The sequence below is a fragment of the Dermacentor andersoni genome, chromosome 5 (assembly GCF_023375885.2).
Source record: "Dermacentor andersoni chromosome 5, qqDerAnde1_hic_scaffold, whole genome shotgun sequence".
Lineage (NCBI taxonomy): Eukaryota > Metazoa > Arthropoda > Arachnida > Ixodida > Ixodidae > Dermacentor > Dermacentor andersoni.
In genome coordinates, this window is record NC_092818.1 from 142354587 (window position 1) to 142375799 (window position 21213).

The 21213-nt window shown below is 47.3% G+C and overlaps 1 protein-coding gene and 1 long non-coding RNA gene across 2 annotated transcripts in view; one reads left to right on the top strand and one right to left on the bottom strand.

The window, feature by feature from the left end:
* LOC140218605 (uncharacterized) overlaps positions 1-20544 on the bottom strand; it is a 42693-nt gene extending 22149 nt beyond the window's left edge. Inside the window, exons 1-2 of the long non-coding RNA XR_011894811.1 lie at positions 20426-20544; positions 19827-20010 (exon numbers count right to left, since the gene is read on the bottom strand). This is a non-coding gene — a long non-coding RNA (uncharacterized lncRNA). The remainder of the gene's footprint in view (positions 1-19826; positions 20011-20425) is intronic.
* Positions 5350-19560, top strand: LOC126532115 (putative ammonium transporter 3). Its single transcript, XM_072288122.1, has 8 exons — positions 5350-6262; positions 7536-8088; positions 9746-9817; positions 10033-10096; positions 11442-11459; positions 16271-16325; positions 18234-18612; positions 19467-19560. The coding sequence occupies exons 1-8, from the start codon at positions 6133-6135 to the stop codon at positions 19558-19560; spliced, it is 1365 nt and encodes a 454-aa protein (XP_072144223.1). The 5' UTR covers positions 5350-6132.
* Positions 20545-21213: the final 669 nt, after the last annotated feature.

Below are 21213 nucleotides of genomic sequence, written 5' to 3' on the forward strand. Positions count from 1 at the left end.
AACGACTGAAGTTATTGCAGTCGCTCAATATTACACTATCAGAACGCACACTACCATTGAAACAATCCGTGTGCACATAAGACACTTCGCCCTGACCCCTACCTACCACCTCGCAAGTCTCCCAGAAGAAAGGCCCCATGCCGCATTCAGTGCAACCGTCTTCGCGCACCGTGCTTCTCTCTGGTCAGGTTACGCACCTGTGGTAAGGCCTTCGATTCCTCCATGGTGTGTGAGCCGTACTCAAGTAAACCTTACAATCCCAGGACTTCAGAAAAAGCCGGACTTACCGCCATCTGCACTCAAGCAACTTAGTTTACTGCTCCTGTACGAGAAATACAGCGAATACACACACGTCTATACTGATGGCTCAACAACATCAACCAGTTCCGATGACGCTGTATTTATACCAACAATGGGATTAACCCAGCGGTTCAACACTTCCCATATCACCACGTCTACAGCTGCAGAGATCGCGGCTCTCCGCGACGCGCTTGATGTGATAAATGCTGAAAGTCCTCGAAAATGGGCAATCTTCTGCGATTCAAGGCCGGCCTTGTAATGTGTGCAGTCATTTCTGCGACATGGAACTCACGATCAGCTCACGTGCGAAATTGCAGAACTTGTCCATCACTTGAGAGTTAAAAGGCCATGATATCTCTTTTCAATGGATATCAGACTATTGCGGCATCATTGGAAATGATGACGCAGATAAGGCAGCTCGTACGACAAACAAATAAGACCGCTGCGTCTCCATTCCTCTCTCAAGGGTAGGCGCTGCGACACAGCTTCGCATTCTAGCACGCACACTCTCGTTAGCTGAGTGGACTGCCACACATATAGAGTGCACCATATTGCACAGACTAAACCTTTAGCTGCAACTCAGACCTCCGGCCTTACTGAACCGACGCGAAGCCTCTCTTCTGTGTCGGTTGTGGCTGGGTGTTGCCTTTACGAAAGCTTATTCAGCACTAATTGGAATGGCTGATAGTCCTGCATGTAATGTTTGCGGATGCGAGGAGAACATTGACCACTTATTGTGCCACTGTCCTCAATTTCAAACATAAAGACAATCTTTGTCCAACACATTGAGGAAACTAGATGATCGTCCCCTGAGTTAACAGACAGTACTAGAGTACCGTGCCCACCGATAATCGGCTCAGAAGGCAGTGAAGGCACTTTTGTGCTTTCTGAGAACGTCTGTTTGATCATTGCACGAGCGGCTTTGACTCAAATACCGTCAATGCCGATCTCTATACCCTCTCTCTTCTCACTCTTCTTCCCCCTTCCCCCAGCGTAGGGTAGCCAACCGGACCCTTGACTGGTTAACAACCCTGCCTTCTTACATATATATATATATATTTATATATATATATATATATCCTTGCGGTTCTTTACCGTGCACCTAAATGTAATTACACGAGCGTTGTTGCATTTCGCACGCATCAAAGCCACTGCGGCCGGGCATTGCCCCCACGACCTCGCACTCAATAACAGAACACCATAGCCGCTGCGCCACCGCGGTGGATGCGGCAAGTTCTAAAGCGGGCTGATACCACGTGGCTGAGATGAAATGGCCGTTGCAGCAAAGGTCAAGTGATGGTTACGTCACCTGAAATCGATAACGACAAAGAAAAGAAAAACATACCGGATAATTTTTTTTCTTCTTTGAGACTGCAAAATTTATAAAAAAATTGCCTGACACAGCTAGCGCAATCCTAATCATTGAGCATTAAAACTCAATGGTCTACCTCTACTCCACGTTATCTGGATTGCTTGAATAGGCTGATATCACTTGATGCTATAAGTAAATATACGTTATTATCTCATTAAAAAAATTACCAATTAAGTTTTTCACATTTACGAAGTAGTCGGTGAGCCTGCACGGCATGACCTCTTGGAGCAAATTCTGAAGGAAGGAAGGAAAAAGTGGAGAAGGAAAGGCGGGGAGGTTAAGCAGTTTAGCTTAACCGATTTGCTACCCTACACATGGGAGCGGGATAAGGGGGGGGTGGCACCGGTTCCGAGATGTGCGCCATCAAACTGGAGGTGAGAATGCACTGTTGTTGCGCTTACTTAAAAAGAAACGAAAAAAAAAACGAGTTGCTTTCTTTGAATCTTTCGCCCGTTTCCGTCGTCGGGGGTCGGACCTTCACCGCCGACAGAAAGGCATCGATGCATAGGGCACGTGCTCATGGCGGGACGCGTCCGACGCCAAGCTCTAACTACTTTAGGATGCACTTGTTATCTGCATATTTTACCACTACGTTTGTGCTTGTTAACGGCTCTGTTCTCTATGGAATTACCCAATGAAACAACAAACGCTACGTAAATATTCTCCGCCCTAGGCCAGCACAACGCACAACGCTAGTACAAGCTCCTCTCTGCTAGATGACCACCGATACCTATTCAGAAGAACGCTGGATTGAAACTGCTATTCCCGCCGTTCCCATGTTTTTTTGGAGTCGTTTCGCGAAAGTTGCATTGCTAGCGCTGTGAAAAGGAATGTTCCTGTGGACGTTCGCAGCTGGCGTTCCAGGAAATCTGGTGCCTAACCCGTCTAGGCCACCCGTACTAAAAAGTAATCTGGTGATTCTTAGCCTTGCTAAGCAGAGTCTGGTGTTTTGTAGATCAGCCATAAATATAAGGGGCCCGACATTCCTGCATGGGGACAACGTAAAACGTAGGACACGCGCGTGCATATTCCGATCGCGTTGACGCGTATGGAACATGCCCCTGTAAATAGCACTTCTCCACAATATGAGACTTTGTAAGGAAAAGCGGACTTATGTAAATCTCGTCGCTCTTGGGAAGACGACTAAAATATTGGAAGTACGTGCATGTAACCAAAAGCGCCATCATGGCAACATCAATGTTTGTTTAAATAAAAAAAATCAAATTACAGAACGGCTAGAACCTAACGTTTTAAATTCTGAGACCGGAGCTCTACCTGTTAAGAATTAGATGGAGTGACGAAATTAGGAATCTTCTACAGTAACTTTGGCATAACATAGACGATAACGCAAGTAAAACGACACGTACGTTTTCGTCTGTGTCTGTGTTTTGCTGAAGCTGTCCAGCCATACAACTTGCTCCATCATGTCCAACAACGTGTACTAGGAGACTAAATTTGCGGGTGAAGAATTGACCCCGATTACGCAAAACAGGAGTAAATTACGATATCTGTACTGCAGCTCCTGCCTCTATACGAGTTTTCATTGCACCACGGGGCAATGCTCCTGTGTAGACTGCGACTAAGAGTGTACTTAAAACAAATCATATTCGATGCTAGTTGGAATGGTTGACGCTACTGTTTTGCTTTCCCAGATTTGAAATGCAGAGACTATCCCTACAGGATGCAGTTGAACGACTAGACGACCTGCCAATGGCCGTTAGGAGATAAGACGAATACATATCTATTCGCCTATCGGCACACATGGCATTGGGTGCGCTTCAGTGCTATCTGAAACCGAATGGCTAATGCGGAAGCTTTTCTTGTACGTACATTTGTTGATTACTTCAACTCTCCCTGTCTATTCCACGTTAAACTTCTTCGACCCACATCTTTTATTGAAAGGTGACAGGCGGGATAATTCTTCTGGGTGTATAATATATATATATATATATATATATATATATATATATATATATATATATATATATATATATATTCCCCCATTTTATATTCGCCCCTTCTAGCAGGGAATATTCTGTATTTTATTTCTCCTCTTTCTTGCGCTGCGCAGATTTGTCTACGGGCCTACGTAATAGACTGAGAACGCTGTCTGCGACTTCTGGATTGTGTACGCAAATTACCTTGTTTGTGTTTATCTGTCTATCCCCTTACATCCCCCCCCCCCTCTTGCCAACCGGAACTACGTGCGTGAATACTCCCTGCCTTTCTGTGCATCCTTTCTTTTTCTAACATATCCTTTCTCTCTCTCTCTTTTTCGCTTTTTGGTAAAGAACTTTGCATTCTCCTTAGAATGATGGTGACGAAAGTGCACTTAATGAAATTACGCCGTTTGCCTGCGCAAAATACCTGAGAAGGTCGTTGAAACTTGTTGCGCGCTACTCTGCTTAATGAACAAAGTATTCTGCAAAGTAGCAGGCCAGTGACAAATCTCCTCCAGCCCATCTCTCTGCTTTTCTCACGTTAAAGTTCTCTCTCTTTTTGTGCGGAAGCCAAAATTTTCATTGCAAGTAGCACCATTTAAGATAGGAAGAAAGAGAAGAACCACAAGACACGTGCAGAATGCCTAATTTAAATTTAATGTCAAACATTCTGCGACTTATACGCCAGCCCAATTTTTCATGCCAGTAAGTTCCAATGCCTACGTAGGCAGGTAAGGCTAAATGGGGTCCAACTAGAAAGGTTGGAAGCAGTACGCTTCCGGTCACTCAGTATTACTTATATCGAAAATATATATTAGTAACAAAATAAGCAAATAAAAATGAAATAAAAAGAACTTTTTAGTACCTGCCAACGCTGACACGTACAGGAGGACAAAAGAAAAAAAAAAATCAAACAACAACACCAAATGCCAATAACTGGGCATAATATCGTCCCTAATATTTGGAGCACATATCCGTACTAACAAAGAAATATTTTGCAGTAATGAAAGCCGTCCTTTCAAGGCGACTAACTTGTCATGGTCCACGCATAGTCCTAAGTGAAAACGGGCAATTTATTGCTTCGTTTTATTTATCTTTCGTTTTTTTTTTTTGCAATACGTATGGCCGTACTTCGCGAAAAGACAAGATCTCGTGCGTTTATCGATCTTAAAGAGAAATTGTTGCCCGGGGCGCAGATCGTGAACTGGCTGGTGCCCATCCGGATGAGCCTCGAACACGAGGTGCTGGGTGCCGACCTCGTCGAGCACGGCATCGTGCACCCGGACATCGACTACGCGCAGCTCCTGAGGAGCAACGGTCTGGAGCCCAGCAAGCTGCTGCCGCCCCGTACGGCGGACCGGCTCGACAGGGAGGCTTGGGACCTGCGCCTGTGCCGCAGCTACCTGGCCGAACGGCTCGGGGGACGGGGCGTCCAGCAGCGCGAACCCAATGCCTTCTGGAGTTTCTTCAGGAGGCGCCAACAAGTGAAGCAGACGCTTCCATGAGCCGGCAGAGCCCTCAGCAAACGAGTGCTGTACAGTTAGAAGAGCGGCGTAAAAATATGCTTCTCGCTTCGAAGCCTAACGTGCGAAAGTGCAGTGTATGCCGTGTATATCATAAATATGTGTTTTCTGCCCAATGCATTTCCTCATTTACGCCTGCATTTCGCATAGTTCGGACATCGTGCTTTGACAGCGGCGGCTTAGGCACTAAAAGTTGCAGGAGCTAATGTCGTCGAATTCGGCAAACAAACAAACAAACAAACAAACAAACAAACAAACAAACAAACAAACAAACAAACAAACAAAAAACAAACAAACAAACAAACAACCAAAAAACAAACAAACAAACAAACAAACAAACAAATAAACAAACAAATTCACTTAGTGCTGTTCTGGCAATGACTCGTTCTTTTTTTCCTTCTATTCTTTTTCGGTGATAAAACACAATTAATAAACCATTATAGCATTGCTACAAGGTGCTCGAAATGTAAATGTAGCAGGCTGTTGGTAAAATACCAGCTTTGCTAAATTCTGATTAACTCATCAAAACCACGTTAGTACAGCATGTTTTGCTAGTCGGTCGGTGATCAACCTACTGCCGTATCTGTTTAATCATAGGCACATCGAACTGCTTCTAAGGTTGTTGCAACGGCACCTCTGCACTTTTTTCTAAAGAAGAATACATCAGATTTAGGCAGACACATCCAGTCGATACCTGGAATTGAACATGTGGCATTCCCTCGTGCTAGCATTGCAATGACGTGAAGAACATCATTACCGATTTCAGTTCGGGTCGATTTGGACACGGCCAAAAACCCGCATCGACGTAAGCCCGAAAGGAGCAGCGTTAAAAATTCACGGTTCCAGTTTTCGTCAATCAAATCCGATCCTCGAGCGCCAGGACTTACTCGATACCGCTTCAACTGGCACCGAAAGAACACGCTATACAGAGGGGAAGTTGCATTCATCTAGACACTGACGAATTTAACCTTGTGGTTTTGCGGACGGACCAGTCAAGATGCCTGCCGCGCCTGACAATGAGATAGGCTCCCCCGTTCCTCCTACTGTCGAGCCTTACGAAGAGTTCACGTACGACGATGCGACCTGGGTACTGACGGCGGCCATAGTTATATTCACTATGCAAACTGGTAAGCTGCACGAAACCCTTCTTCCACGAAACCTTTCTGCACAAAGCCCTTCTGATGAACACGGACTTCGCGATCTGAGGAAGCAAACACCATCGCCGAAAGTTTGTCGCATTGAAGCGGTTGCTGAGTCAGGCAATGAGTGAAGTTCCTTCAAATCACTTTTGGGGCCACTTTGCCTCGGCAAGCAAGCGCGTAAACAGGCGGCAATTTTCGTATTTCGCACCCCACGAGTAAAGCGCGGGAAAAATAATTGTGCAGGACACAGCGGCAACGAAAATGACTGAACGGAATGCTTTAGGAACCAATAACACCTTTCCGACTGGAAGTCACGCCTTTTGTTTTAAAAAATGAAAACCTTGTTTCATTACTCTTATAATGTTAGCCAGGTGAATAGTAAACAAAAATTATCCTTGTGGCTGCAGAGAACTCATGACCAAAGACCGTTTGTCCATAACCGTAGATTGTGCCAGGTTTTTTAGCAGCTTGTATAAAGTTAGTTGGGACACCTTGCATAGGCATCGAATCGGCGAGGGTTGACTTGTACAACTGACCACAACGTTGATCAGACAGAAGTGATAGAAAAACTGTGCACGTGTGACCTACGGTGTAGGATCCAGGCGAATCCTGATTGTTGAAATAAGCCTGCCCTGCAGCTGCAGCTGAAACACCGATTTCTTGAGGCGCCATGATGATGACCTGCCTGAGAATGTCATTGTTGGTCTGTGGTTCCTCTGCTTGCGAATGCAAATGCAACGACGCATCTCAAGCCGGCAATATCGCGGCTTGCAGGTGCATAATGCCTTCATTAGTAGTTGTAACTACATTTACAGCAGAAAGACCATCTAATCGTTTTTCAAAAGTCGGAAATATTTTGACTGCATGGAGTTATTTTTTTCCTTCCTCCAATGTTCACACGTGAACATCGAACATGTCTGTGCCAAATAAACAATGACTTCAAGCTCTTGAATTAAACACTACAGGCAGCATTGGGATCATAAAACAAACGTCGGCGCACACTGCGCCTGCAAACACCTCAAATTTAAACAGGAAAGCAGTGCCATACCTGTCGCACGGGACAAGAAGCGTCACTAGATACATAAAAGCAGGAGGCCTGTTCGTGCCTCATTTCTTTCAGTCAGTGTTTAAATTCCCGCTGTAAAAATGTTTCACATAAACATTGTAAAAACACATTTGGATGCATCGGATGCCTCTGACACATTTCACGTCGTTTTGTTGACAACGAGCTTGACAGCCAGAAAACCCCGCGGTGCAGGCTTCGGCCTTCTCGAGTCCGGCTGCGTGTCGCAAAAGAACGAAGTCAATATCCTCATGAAGAACGCCGCCGACGTCATCCTCGGCGGCCTCACCTACTGGCTGTTCGGCTTCGGCCTGCAGTACGGCACGGGTCACAGCCCCGACAACGAGTTCAGCGCAGTCGGACGGTTCATGGTCGACGCCGAGCCGGACGACATGGGCCTCGTCTTTTCGAGCTTCATCTTCCAGCTGTCCTTCTCGACCACCGCGACGACCATCGTGTCCGGCGCCATGGCCGAGCGGGCCAACTACAACGCGTACTGCGTCTTCTCGCTGCTCAACACCATCGTGTACTGCATCCCGGCCGGCTGGGTCTGGGGAGACCACGGCTTCCTGAAAAAGATGGGCGCCATAGACTTCGCTGGTTCCGGCTGCGTCCACCTGCTCGGCGGCATATCGGCCCTGGTGGCTGCGGTGCTGCTGGGTCCGCGGCGCGGTCGCTTCGACGACGCCAGCGAGAAGGCCCAGATGAGTCGCCCTACTAACGTGCTTCTCGGAACGTTCACGCTTTGGTGAGCACGCGCAGTCTGTTCCTAGGCTACAAGTCATTGATCATGTGCCACACATTTGAGCTCACTTGCGTATTTCTAAGGACACGAACCAGCTGGCCCACCAAAAAGTAACTTTAACTAATTAGAGAATTTACGCTTTATAAACATGGTAACTACACCTACACCTACATGGTAACAGGACGCCTTTTATATTTAACTGCCACTGTTTCATAATAAATATAGCATCAGCGCGAGATTGGGTGTATCAACTTTTTTTTTGCCTAGTCTGAAGGTAGAAATGATGTTACTGAATTTTACAGGGGCAATATACACTTCATAGCTGGGCGGAATCAAGTTATAAACATAGTAACCAGACACCTGGCGCCGGAGTTACGTATGGCTCGCTTCAGCAATCTTTACTCTGACAGATGTCATCTTCGGGCTTGAAAATTTAAAAAAGAAAACATTCAGACTCATACGGTTGTCAACACAATTCAGAGAAAGGAGCACCAGCTACGTTTAAAATGCAAAAATAGGCACCTCTACGAAAGTTATCATGTTTGAAGTCTGCCACGTGGAATTTTTGTCTACAGTGCTTGGGCACCGCGGGCTTCGGAGCGAGAAGCCCGAATTCTGAAAGTAGTTTCGCGGTTCAAGTTATTTGCTTGTGCGGCTTGCCTGTCTGTGTGGCTGCCCCCTGAGTAAAAGAAAAATTATGGAAGAAACACTAGCAGATATGGTCACAAGTCGAATTCGTTTTTTAAACGACGCACAGTTCGAGAAATCTTTGGCGCAGCTTCATAGCCAGCAGGCACAGTGACGCTGCGGGACCACTGCTTGAAATTTGAAAGAGAAATCCACTCAGCTCTGCCATAAACAGGAAAATAAAGGGTCACAAAACGTTTCCCGCGTAAGTGCAGTTTCCTGCTGTCCGTCGTCACAGTTATGTTGCTGTCATGGCGTTATTTTTTTACTATCCGGTCCGAGAATTGCGTGAATTGGCGCAATTGGCGTGAGGCATGAAGCACACATCAACATAATGCATCAAAGTCATGAGGGGCGCATTTAAGAGGAAAAAGCACTATCAAGTAGCCTAGCTGAAAGGACACCAATAAAGAGGCAATTATGCAAACGGCGAACAAATATTAGAACTGCTAGCAATTGCAGCGATAGCGGCGACCAATGCTGCTGGCACTGCGCTGCCGCTATTTTGATTATGGCAATACAACGCGGTTCAGAACTGAAACGTGCGATGTGCCAGAAAATTAGCTCTACATACTTAGCAAACGCAGCTTCCGACCTGCTCGATAACCTGGTTTCTTTCTCTTAGGGGACTGCGCAGAGCGACATTCCGTAGCACCATGGTTTGCTGAAATACTATATAAGCCCAAATTGAGTGAAACATCTAGACCAAGGAGCGGGTGAAACACTCTAGAGGTGCGAAATGAAACTAACCAAAGAATAACTAAGAGTCGCAAACGACGGCTGTTGGGATTTTCTCAAGCTATCTTGGCATTGCTGCGCGCTTTGGGCTAAGCCGTTAGTTAAATTTCTAACGGAAATTTTCGCAATGAGATTTTTTTTTCTACTGGTAGTTTCTTTAATACTAGCACTACAGTTGTAACAACGATGTAAAACGTGCTATGTGCAATGCAATACTCGCGATGCTTGCGTGCAGGTGGGGCTGGCTTGTGTTCAACTGCGGCAGCTCGTTTGGTGTGAGGCATGACAAGTGGAAGTACGCGTCCAGGTATGTGTTCATTTGCCGGCGTCAGTAATGGTTTCATCGCACTTTCTTTAAAAAAATAAAAACGATTGACGCCTGATTTTGCCCAGAGTTATGTCCACACTTTATACACATCCACCAAACCAAGCCCGTATTGATTCTTTTATAACTAAAACCCTCGGACCTATAGAACGATAAACATTTAATAAGTGTTTATTTTTGATTGCCTCTTATTTCAGGGCGGCAGTGACGACGATTAACGCTTCTCTGGGTGGAGGCCTTGTTGGAGTTTTTTATACGTACGTATTCGTCAAGTTGTTTGTCTCAGCGTGTGTTTTCTGATACCAGGTGTTCCTGTACTTTCATGCAATGACAGTGCATTCCTTGCTACTTTGAATAATGTTGAATTTGCAGTGTATGCGTGTTTGAATTCACAGTATCTAGGGACATTGCTTTCTTGTCGTTGCCAGTATGTCAAACGAACCTGTGATTCTCTTGAACCCAACGTGTTGTGTTTTTGATTGTTTGTTGCACTTCTGCGGAATACTGTACTTTGAATATTTCAGTAACAAGACGATAAGCCGTAGCGCTAGAGGCCTCGCATCTACTATAGAATAATTTCATTTATGATCCATGCCGCCAGAAGGATAACGAGGACATCTGCTCAGTCTTAGTAGCAGGAGCTTCTATGCCACGAATGTTGCTACTTAACAATGCGCGGCGTTAATTTGCCGGGACATAGTTGGCAGGCAGTTGGTGGGCAGTAAGCTCTCAGGACTATTTAACGAGCAACTGAACTACAGAGCTGTGAGAATCTTCAAAACTAGTACATCTTTACGGCAAGGTAGCGATTAGTTTAACTATCAAGAGCACAGTATTTACAAAAAGGTCGAAGTCACTTGGCGCGTAAGAAACAGCATCTGCGTTTAATACGCTCTCGGGGGTCTCCTTGTTTCTCCAGGGTCTCCTTGGGTCTCCTTATATATATATATATATATATATATATATATATATATATATATATATATATAAGAACAAGGCCAGCCGGATCGCCAGTGCTTAGCACGAGTGTGAGCCGTTCGGGCAACCAGCTGTTCCTGCTCTGCGTCACCTGCCTGCTCGGTTACGTAGAGACGTTACCTTCGGAACTGTTCAGTGCACCCATTACAGTATATATATATATATATATATATATATATATATAAGAGGACAGGGTTGTTAACCAGCCGAGAGTTCATTTGACTACCCCACACCGGGGGAAAGGAGGAGGGGGGTGGAGTGACATGCACGCACAGCACTAAAGAGTCAAATGCGCTCGCACAAGCCAGCCGTTTTCACAAAACACAAAAAGTGCTTTCACTGGCTTCTGAGCCGATGATCGGTGGGGACGGTGTTCTAGTATTATCTGTTTACTCAGAAGACGGTCATATGGTTTCCTCAATGCATTGGACATAGATCGTTTTTGCGCTTCAAATTGAGAACAGCGTCCCAATAGGAGGTCACTTTTCTCCTCGGAGCCGCAGACATCACATGCAGGACTGTCAGACATTCCAATTAGTGCAGAATAAGCTTTCGTCAAGGCAACTCCCAACCACAACCGACACAGAAGAGACGCTACGTGTCGGTGCAGTCCGGCTGGAGGTTCGAGTTGCAGCGAAAGGGTATAGTCTGTGCAGGTCTGGTGCACCTTATATGTGTGGCATTCCACTCAGCTAACGAGAGTGTGCGTGCTAGAATGCGAAGCTGTCTCGCAGCGTTTATCCTTGAGAGAGGAATGTGGACGTAGCGACCTTCTTGGTTTGACGTCCGAGCTGCCTCATCTGCGTCATCATTTACAATTGACACAGCAATGGTCCTGGGATTGATAGCTTTACTTGAGCATGGCTCACACACCATGGAGAAATCGAAGGTCGCACCGCAGGTATGTACCCTGACCTAAGAGAACCACGGTACGCGAAGAAAGTTGCACGGAATATACTATGGGGCCTTTAGACTGGGATACTTGCGAGGTGATGGGTAAGGATGCGGGCGAAGTGTCTTATGTGCACAGAAATTGTTTCAATGGTAATATGCGTTCTGATAGTGTAACGTTGAGCGATTGCAATAACTTCTATCGTTGACGCGCTCCACGGTAGTCCAAGGCATATCCCGAGGACTTGGGCTTGGATACCTCGGATTTATTTCAGGTTAGTTCTGCAGGTGTTTGAGACTGCCGGCAGGCTGTACTGCAGGAATCCAATAAAAAGGAAGTGGCACAGTTGCAGCATGGATGAGTGTATTGACACTCCCCAGGCCTTTCCTGCTAAGAACCTAAGCACATGTCAGATTCCCGTCAGACGCTCTTTCACTTAATTCCAATGCGGGGGCTCAGGAAAGATTACTGTCTATAACCAGCCCCAAAAATCTGTGACTTGTGTTGTGCGAGATCAGCTGTCCGATGATGGGTATCACGCATAGATACATTAGTCTTCTGGTGAATGTTGCCACTGCACACTTTTCATGTGATATTTGAGGTTCTTATTCCGAACTAGGATGATGTTAAAGTGGCCGCCTTCTGAAGCCACGTTACACCCGGCGTCCACATACAAATGTCGTCGGCATATATGAAGAGCCGAACTGTACATGGGAGGTTACCGGCGAGTTGAATGAGTGTTAGATTGTTAGATTGGCTCAGTACTCCGCCCTAAGGGATCCCACGGTTACTTTAATGCTGGGAGGTTGGGCTATCCTCGGTAAGTATGAAAAAGGATCTAGTTTGTAGCTAGCTATTAATCAAGAAATAGATCTTGCCGTCAAGCGCTACTGCCTCTAACGTGCTGAAGATCGCTTCGTGTGCTACGTTATCGTGTGCTCCTTTAACATCCAGAAACAAGGTAGTAGATAATCGTTTGCAGGACTTCTGGTGCTCGACATACAAGTCGACAACCCAAGTCGACAACCTTGTCAAATGGTAGAACGACCATGCCTGATACCGGCCACTGCGTCTGGATATACCTCGTATTGTTCGAGATACCCTTCTAATCGTGCTAAAACCATCCTTTCCTTCAGTTTTCCGATACAGTTGGCAAGCGCAGACGGTCGGTATGATGCAATGTGTACAAGTTACTTGCCAAGCTTGAGCAGTGGAATCAAGCGACTGGTCTACCATTCCTGGGGAACTGTGTCTGTCTGCTAGGAGCTGTTGGATAAAAGCAGATGCCCTTTCTGAGCCTCTTCGCCGAGACTACATAGGGCACGGTAGGTTACACCGTCGGGTCCTGGCGCTTGCACAAGGTGAATGAAGCTTCGAGTTCGTCCATAGAGAAATGACTGTCCATGCGGGTGTCGCACGAAATTGCTGAGTGGTCAAGCGTCGATGTTCCAGCTGAACCAGTTTCGTCAGCAATCCTACTGAAGAAATTGTCAGCGACGTCAATATATTTGCATTGTTGGTAAGGGCCAAAGACATTAAAGGGTGGCGCTGCTGCTGGGTTCCACGGAGACCACGAACAGTTCTCCATATGTGAGACAAAGGTTTTCTTGGATCCAAAGACCCACAGAACGGCATCCACGTTTGCGATGCGAGTTTGTACATGAGACGCTGAATTTTCTTTTGAGTTTGCCTGGCCAACTTCAAGTCATGTACGTACTTTGTAAGCCTATATATCTTCGCTATGCACGGCGACGAATTGCACGAAGCTTCTCCAGCTCAATGTTACTGTCGAGTGTGAGTCTTTAGTGTCATCTAGGCTAAAAGATAAGCCATCACGGCAACCACCTTCCTCAATCCATTTGAACATCGGCCAGTCGATACATCGGGTGACGCCGGGTAACTTGGCATTCGTAGGCCCTGCAATCCTAAGTGGGGAGGTGGTCACTTTCCCGCGTTTCAGTCCACGAAAACCCCCTGAACTTTCCGTTGAACGAGCGTGAAACAAAGATGACGTCCAGGCAGCTAATGTAAACAGTTCCACGCAGAAAGGTGGGGATTTTATCATTTACCAAACACAGCTCTTGTTCGGAGGCAAATGGCACCAATCTTGTGCCCCTCGAGTTCATTTTAGAGCTTCCCTGGATATCGAAAATCTCCAGTAATCACCCAAGTCTGCGGAGTGAACGGTTGTGATTCGCTGCAACCGATCGCAGCCCGGCCGACTTGAGGGCAATATGTATGCTCCAACTACTGTGAAAATGATGTTGCCTTTCTTCACTGTCAGACATACGCATTGGTTTTCATGGTCAGCTGGCACTGGATGATGGACGTACGTAAGATCACGTCGTATGAAAACGATAATTTTGCAGCATTATCTGTGTGTGGCGGACATGAAGCACTCACACCAAGACTGTCTGATGTGAGCTGATAGGGGCTCGCAGATGACGATGACGGGAAACTGACTCAAGAACACACTATCAGAGGTCCGGGACGCGAGACTTAAGTACTCTGGCATTCCACTGAAATATTAAAGCGTTCCAGACCTAGTCACGGAGCGACGGCTTCTGGCAAGCCATGATTTAAACCAAGGGCCGCAAGCACTGGACTCAAAGTGCCCAGAACATGAAACTCGCTTTACACAGACGAAGTTTTCATGTTGCTCAGTATGACGCGGATGACATTCATGAGAGACCGAAAAATGTTGATGACCTGGAGATCATCAGCAATCGTCGCTTCAACAGTTGCCGCAGTCGTCGAGGTCGGTGCATTTTAAGGTAACTCAGTTGTGCGTTGTGCCCTCGGTAGCTCAGGCCATTCTTCGGGACGGGTGAGTCTTTCCTTTTGGTTTGCTTTCCTTGCATCCATCCTGGGGGTGCTTCGCGTTGATGCAGCAACCCCTCTGACGGAAGAGGGCGTATCACTATCTACAGCTGTGGGTTTTCGTGAACGTCTTCGCTGTCGATGTCGACGTCACCGAAGGGTGACAGCAGCCTCTCAATGCGTTGAATTGTCACGCATTATTTGTTTGTGGATAGCAAATTCCTTCTGCGCCCGCGGGAAATCTTCTGATGAGACCTTGTGAGCACTGCTGTAGTTAGGGTACTTTAGAACATCTGTCCGGCAGGCGTCTTCTGAACGGGAGTCAGAGCACCGCGGGCACCACGACATTGTTCATGCTAACACTATTTACGTGGCCAATCTTGCAACACTTCAACCACTGGAGGGGCTTCAGTACGAATGGTCATACTGGTCGGCAGACATGTCCGACTTCTACGTGGGAGGGATGGCTGTCTCCTTCAAACAAATCTTTCCTACAGCTTGTGTTTCCAAGTCTGGAAATCTTCGTAATGAAAGTATCTTCTGTCGTTGGTTTATTAGTATTGGCAAGTCGTCATTCGGTATGGCAACGTCGACGTCATAAATGACGCTCGCAGTGCTATCACCGCCTGTAGGAATTATTGATCGTACCTTTATATCGTCGATCTCGGTTATATAACGTAGGTCTTTTAGGGCTCTAAGGTGTAAGACGTCAACTATTAGGGCATTTTTCCGCAAGTTTATTTTCACGTCTTTAATCTCATTAGATACGATTTTCTTGAACAACGGAAAGAGGACCTGCCTGTTTTGGAGCCGCGAATTTTTCTTCGGGTCCACGGGCATGAAGAGCACAATGGAGGGCCAGTGTTGCGGTACACTCTTCATGGTAGAAACACTTGCTGACGATGGCGTTTGCAGTAGCCTTCTTCTTGCTTTTGTACTCATCACGAATTTAAAGTCATCGTCCGAGGAATCGTAGCTGTCCGAGCATATCTCAGTGGCTTCGCTGTGTGAATCGTTGGCGTGCTTCCACGTTTCCTGGACGTTTCCTGAACGGTGGTGCACCAGGAAGGTCATCGGAGTTCTCCATCATTTGCCGCAAGAAAGCCGTGGTAGCTCCAAGAATTGCAGTGGAACAAATGGAAACGTGGAGGAAACTGTACAAGCGTTCTATCAAATAATCACTTCGTCTCAACTTCCTTAAAGCCCACAGTGTACTAGTGACCTGATCGCGCAGTTTGATCCGGGGATATTGTTGCTGGCGCTGATAATCTTACCTCTGTAAACGCAGGCTAAGATTGCGTGAACAGTGTATGTTGACTGCCTACTTATAACCACATATGTATTTACGATCTAAACAATATTCTTTGACATTATTTTGGCTGCAGAGGTCACCTCTACTAATTTCCTGCAGACAATCGAATATTTCAGCAAACATCAGTCCACTCTTGTATACTTGCAAGTTAAATTTTTTAGGGCCTGCTAGAACAAAGAACAGTGCCCTTCACACTATGCTGGGTTTAAAAAAAGAGATTGTACATAGTTACAGTTTATCGCGGTTACGTGATGACCTCATGCGCGCAAACATCGTCTTCGAAGCTTTTTGAAAAAAGAAAGCATGTTCACGCTCCCGCCGTCAGGTACGGATACTGAAGTGAGGAGCTACTTTAAAGCTCTACGTAGCTAAACTGGTTCCCATGTTTTATTCTGAAGCACCTTGGCTTTTCAGGTACTTTATGACACGCAAGTTTCTCGTCGACGATATCGTGAACGCCATCTTGACTGCCCTCGTCGCCGTCACTGGTGAGAACATGTTCCGGCATGATGTGCGAGTGCCCTCAGAGATCTCACGTGCACGGCCTCGGTGTATTCTTGAACAAGCAGAGAATATGCCTGATTCACAACTATTTCGAATTTAGTTTCTGTAAAATGAATGGTATTGTTTACAAGATATATTTTTGTGCCGCTGGCTCGCAGTCATCTTCAACAGTGTCTCACTCGTGGTTGATTAGCTAGATGGTTACGTTGCGGCTTTTGTGTAACGGAATGATACACACATTTTCCCGCTGGTTTAGGTGTTACTTAGGGATACTGTAACTGTTTAGTTCTGCAGTGTAGCATCTAAATAATAAGGAAGCGAGAGCTTTTTTTTTATTGCTGCTGTGGTATTGTGGGTTTTCATTTGTAATTTGACTGTCTTAATAAAAATTTAAAGAACCCACAAGGCCCAACTTCGGAGTGCAGTACGATGTGAAATTAAAGTCAGATAAAAGTTACCAAGTTTCATGTTAACTTTCTACGCTAGCAAGGTCCTAATTTTTATACCGAACAAATAGAATTATTAAAGAAATTTCCGAAAAGTAAGGTACCACTGCACATTAGGCATGGTTCTTAGTCATGTCACGCAGAGTAACAGGAACACTGCCTTCAGTCCACCAAAAGCACTCTGACGAGAATTCGTGCTTGCCTTCTTCAGCGAGGCCTGTGCTAAGACCATATTCTCGGACGATAGTGTTTTTCACGGGACCTTAACGCGACAAGTACGGCGTCCATGGGTGAGAGCGTTCCTTGCACTGCGATAAGATTGCGCGTTTCGCACAGTGCCAAGAATGCTGTCGCTCACTATACTCGCGGAAAAGTTTCCGTGGCAGAGCGGGAAAAGCTACGGGAGAGGAGCTTCTGCAGATGTGTTACCGCGCCAAGTAGTCCGGCAGCGTTAGACAGCGCTTTTGGCTGCTTGTGGCTTCTAGGGAACAGATAATGATTCAGCGTAGCTTCTCCGTGCGATGGTTTCGCATTTGGCGAAACGCGAGAGAGAAAGGCAGAAAATAAGTCAAATTTAAGACTCAGTGGCTTACTTTGTCTTATGTTCTTTGTGTAAATAAGCTGTTTGTGCTTTCTCTTTTCCTGTTTAAAGTAACGTGAATGGAAATGTAGGAGTCTTTTCAGGAGCGCTCTTGTACTTCCTTTGCCTCCGCAGCTTTCACTTCGTAGACACAGAAAGTTGTCTGCGAGAATACACGCCTATGCGTCCAGCGGTAGCCACGTGAAATCCCGCGAAAGTAAAGGTGTCTTAGCAGAGAGAGAGAGAGAGAGAGAGAAAGAGAGATGGGAAAGGGTGGAAATTAACCGAGAGAGGAGCTTGTGGTTTGCTGCCCTACACTGGGGAAATGGTAAGGAGGTAAAGTACGAAAGCATCGAACGAGAATACGGCCTCAGGTCTAAGTGGTAACGTGTTCACACAGAAAAACGCTACAATTTTCGCAATGTGCGCCTGCAACTGGATCGAAACAAGGAGATACCATTTATTTACATAGGCACAGAGCTTTCTTTCTTGCACCTTATGCTTTGAAATGAAGAAATAAGAGGTGCAAGTAAAGTAATGAAGAATGCTCGCATACAGCGGCTACACGCCACTGTACCATATCTGAAGCTGCGTGTTTAGACTAGTAGTGTAGACTCATAATCACCAATATACAGTTTGCGTGAGGCCAAGGGCCTAAAACGAAGTCTTGCAATAGTGGTCGTCTATCGACGTGCGCGATCCAGCTTCTGCCATTCTCACGTGTATACATAAGGAACAGACGCAAGCAGTTTATAATGTTTACGATTTGCATCAATGACGATTTGCCAACTAACGATGTGTGTATAGCGCGTGGTGAAAGCGACACCAACGCAAATACGTTGCACCCTACTGTACGTGATACGCAGCCGGCTCTGGCTTCTACTCGGCCTACGAGAGCATCGTGGTGGGCGTGACGGGCGCGCTGTTCGCCTGCTGGGTGCCGGCCGCCCTGGAACGAGTCCGTATCGACGACCCCGTAGGGGCAGTGGCCGTGCACGCCGTGGGCGGTGTCTGGGGCCTGCTGGCTGTCGGCCTGTTCGCAGACGCCGACTCGCTGCTACGCTTGACGTCGGGCCGCAGCGGGCTCTTCAAGGGCGGCGGCGCCTACCTGCTCGGCGTGCAGGCACTCGCGGCGCTCTGCATCGCCGCCTGGAGCCTACTCACCTCTTACGTCTTGCTAAAGGTGTTGCCACTGCACACACAACCTATTTGCACAACTTCGAAGGAGTTCAAAGGTCACCCATGGTTTCCTAGATCGGGGAGGGTGCAGGAAAATCTCAGAGGCAATGGAACCCCTCTCTCGTCGCCTCAGCGCACCAGTAAGTTTCTGCGTTGGTGCTGCGCTCGCCAGCGTTCCATCCATCCATCCATCCATCCATCCATCCGTCCGTCCGTCCGGGTATTTACACCTGTTAAATCTGTAGTGTTGCGTGATGTCTCTGAAAGTGTTCATGCGATCCCCCCACGTCCACTCCCGCATCGCTCTTGCGGAGGGCGAGTCGTCGGGATTGCCGGTGGGCGCCGCGGCTCGGCATGGAAGTCCTCGAGCCGCGGCGTGGACCGTGTCGTTTCCCGCGAGTGGAGGGTCCGTGTGGGCGGGGGTCCATACGAGGAAACTGCCGTTCTTGCGGCAAATATTATGTTGAATTTGTAGAATGCGGGCGGCTTCCCGGGAGATCTCGGGATTCCCGGGAGAACGGCAAGGTTTGGGCAGGGGCGAAATGGACAAATGCATAACTGCGAATATGGGTGCTCAAGATGATCTGTACACTGCACTTATCCGTTTGTCCTGAGCACCTGCAAACGCACAGACACATTTACACAGAGTGTAAGTCTGTCAGAGTCTTCTTGCAATCACACAAGCCACTGCGAGTGTGACACTGATGTCAGGTAAGACGAAGAGCGCGTGATGCGCCTGAGGGAGAACCGTCCGATATATATGCAGCAGGCGTTCGTAACAGAATGAGGATGCATGGCACAAGGCGGGCTCGTGCAAGAGGTGGTCGACGGTCTCGATGCAGAGTTTGCTGGCGCAGCAGAACGTGCGTCTTACTCGCGGCAAAATTTTGCTTTTGCCGTTCTGACGCTTTCGCTGGCAGGCAGGCCGGAGGGGCAAGGAGTCAGAAGACGGCACGAAGCCAGAGCGAAGAGGTCATGGAATCGAGGACGAAAGTTGTCACAACAAAGCAGTAGTCCGCAAACCTGAAATGAATAAAGTGCAGCTTGTTAGAAAGACGTAATCCAGTGAAAACGAATATGTTACTCACCAGCAACCAGACCGCTGGGTGCGAGGCGTGTGCGACGAATTGTCGGAGGCGCGGCTGTAGAACGAGATGCTGGTGTAATAAGCGCGGCGAATTCGCGAAAAACAGGACACGGCGTCGCTAAGAAGGTACGATGGCATGTCGAGCAACGGAATGGAGGAGAAGATTTAAAGAAAATAAAGATATGACACTTACCACGGCTGCAGGAAGGTACGCTGCGCTGCAGGTCGTAGGTAGTGTTCGTTCTTTGGTGTCGCTTTGCTGCCCTTACCCTATCTTCTGTAGAGAGTAGCCAACCGGGCACTTAATCTGGTTAGCCTCTCTGCCTTTCGTCTCTTGTTTTCTCTCTTTCTCCCTCCCTTGGTGTCGCTAGATGAAGCTGGCGAGAAAATACCAGGCACTGTTTAATACGCCCAAGAACCACACTTCGCTCAAGAGCACTTCATCTCACGCGGGCGCTGCCTCACACAAAATTGTGGCTTAGTCGCTACGGCATTCATTCGCAACAAGTCATTGTCCGTGACGCAGGTGGGAAAGGGGCGCTTATCAGCCGACCTGCCTAGTGTTAGCTATTATAGTCGGCACTGCTTGCGAATCTGTCACGGGGAAGACGGGACGTGGCGACGGTTCAAGGAGTCTATAGGACTAAATTAAATGTGACAACGAACCTGTCCCAGTTTTTCCAATGCGGTTAAAAGAACCTGAGTGGCTACCAGTCATTACTATAGCTACACGAAGAACCAATTCCTTGAACAGACGTCACTCTCACCGCGAGGGCGAACCACATAACTTACATGGTTTGTCGCTCGCTGTCCACGCCGGCAGCTTGCTGAATGTATAGTACTATCTGCTGTCTGTCGCTCTTGGTTGGAGCGGCGTCCAACAAAGCTGTGGCCAACTTTCTCTTGCGAATGTCGGAGAAAGCGCCAAATGCAGCCTACAAGTCGGCATAATTTGTTCTTTTTTACAGGCGTTGCCGTACCAACTAGCCACTTGGCAAAAAGTGCAGTCTTACTGACAATTGGTCGTGGCTCAGCGTTTCCCACCACGATACTGGGCTTCTGTGTGGTTTGCGCTTGTCGTCAAAGCTGGTAGTTTGCTAACAATATACATGGCCCCGTCCAGCGATGTCCAGCACAGTCTCTCGGGGACGTGCGAGGGCGCGAGGACTTGCCAGAAAACTGGCACCACTCGCACAGGAGCGCTGTATAGCAGCCGCACGGCACGAAAAGCAAAAATTTGGATAATGCTGGATTTCATGGGCTTTAGCTCAGTGCTTCTCAAGAGCAAGGAATGACACTTCTAAAGCACGACACTCGGTAATTTGCGCAAGCGCTGCCACGGCTCAGGTGGTTCGAGAAACGTAGGCGATCCACAGCCGCAGTTATCGCACTCTCGTTAGAGCATGACAATGCACTTTGCCGTCACTACGTCTAAAGCCCGTGGGTGACGCATTCTCGCGCTTCGAGTGGTAATTAAGATGCGTATGGCAGCGTCGCACTCAGCTTGACTTGCAATTCGCATCGCGAGCCATGTCAATTAAGTTTGACGCTGGCTGCAATGATCTTTACGCTATTTTGAT

Bases quoted from the DNA above. Each gene is read 5' to 3' on its own strand.
- LOC126532115 (XM_072288122.1), top strand. From the start codon at position 6,133: ATGCCTGCCGCGCCTGACAATGAGATAGGCTCCCCCGTTCCTCCTACT. The intron at 6,263-7,535 runs GTAAGCTGCACG...CCCGCGGTGCAG, and splicing joins TATATTCACTATGCAAACTG to GCTTCGGCCTTCTCGAGTCC. The intron at 8,089-9,745 runs GTGAGCACGCGC...GCTTGCGTGCAG, and splicing joins CTCGGAACGTTCACGCTTTG to GTGGGGCTGGCTTGTGTTCA.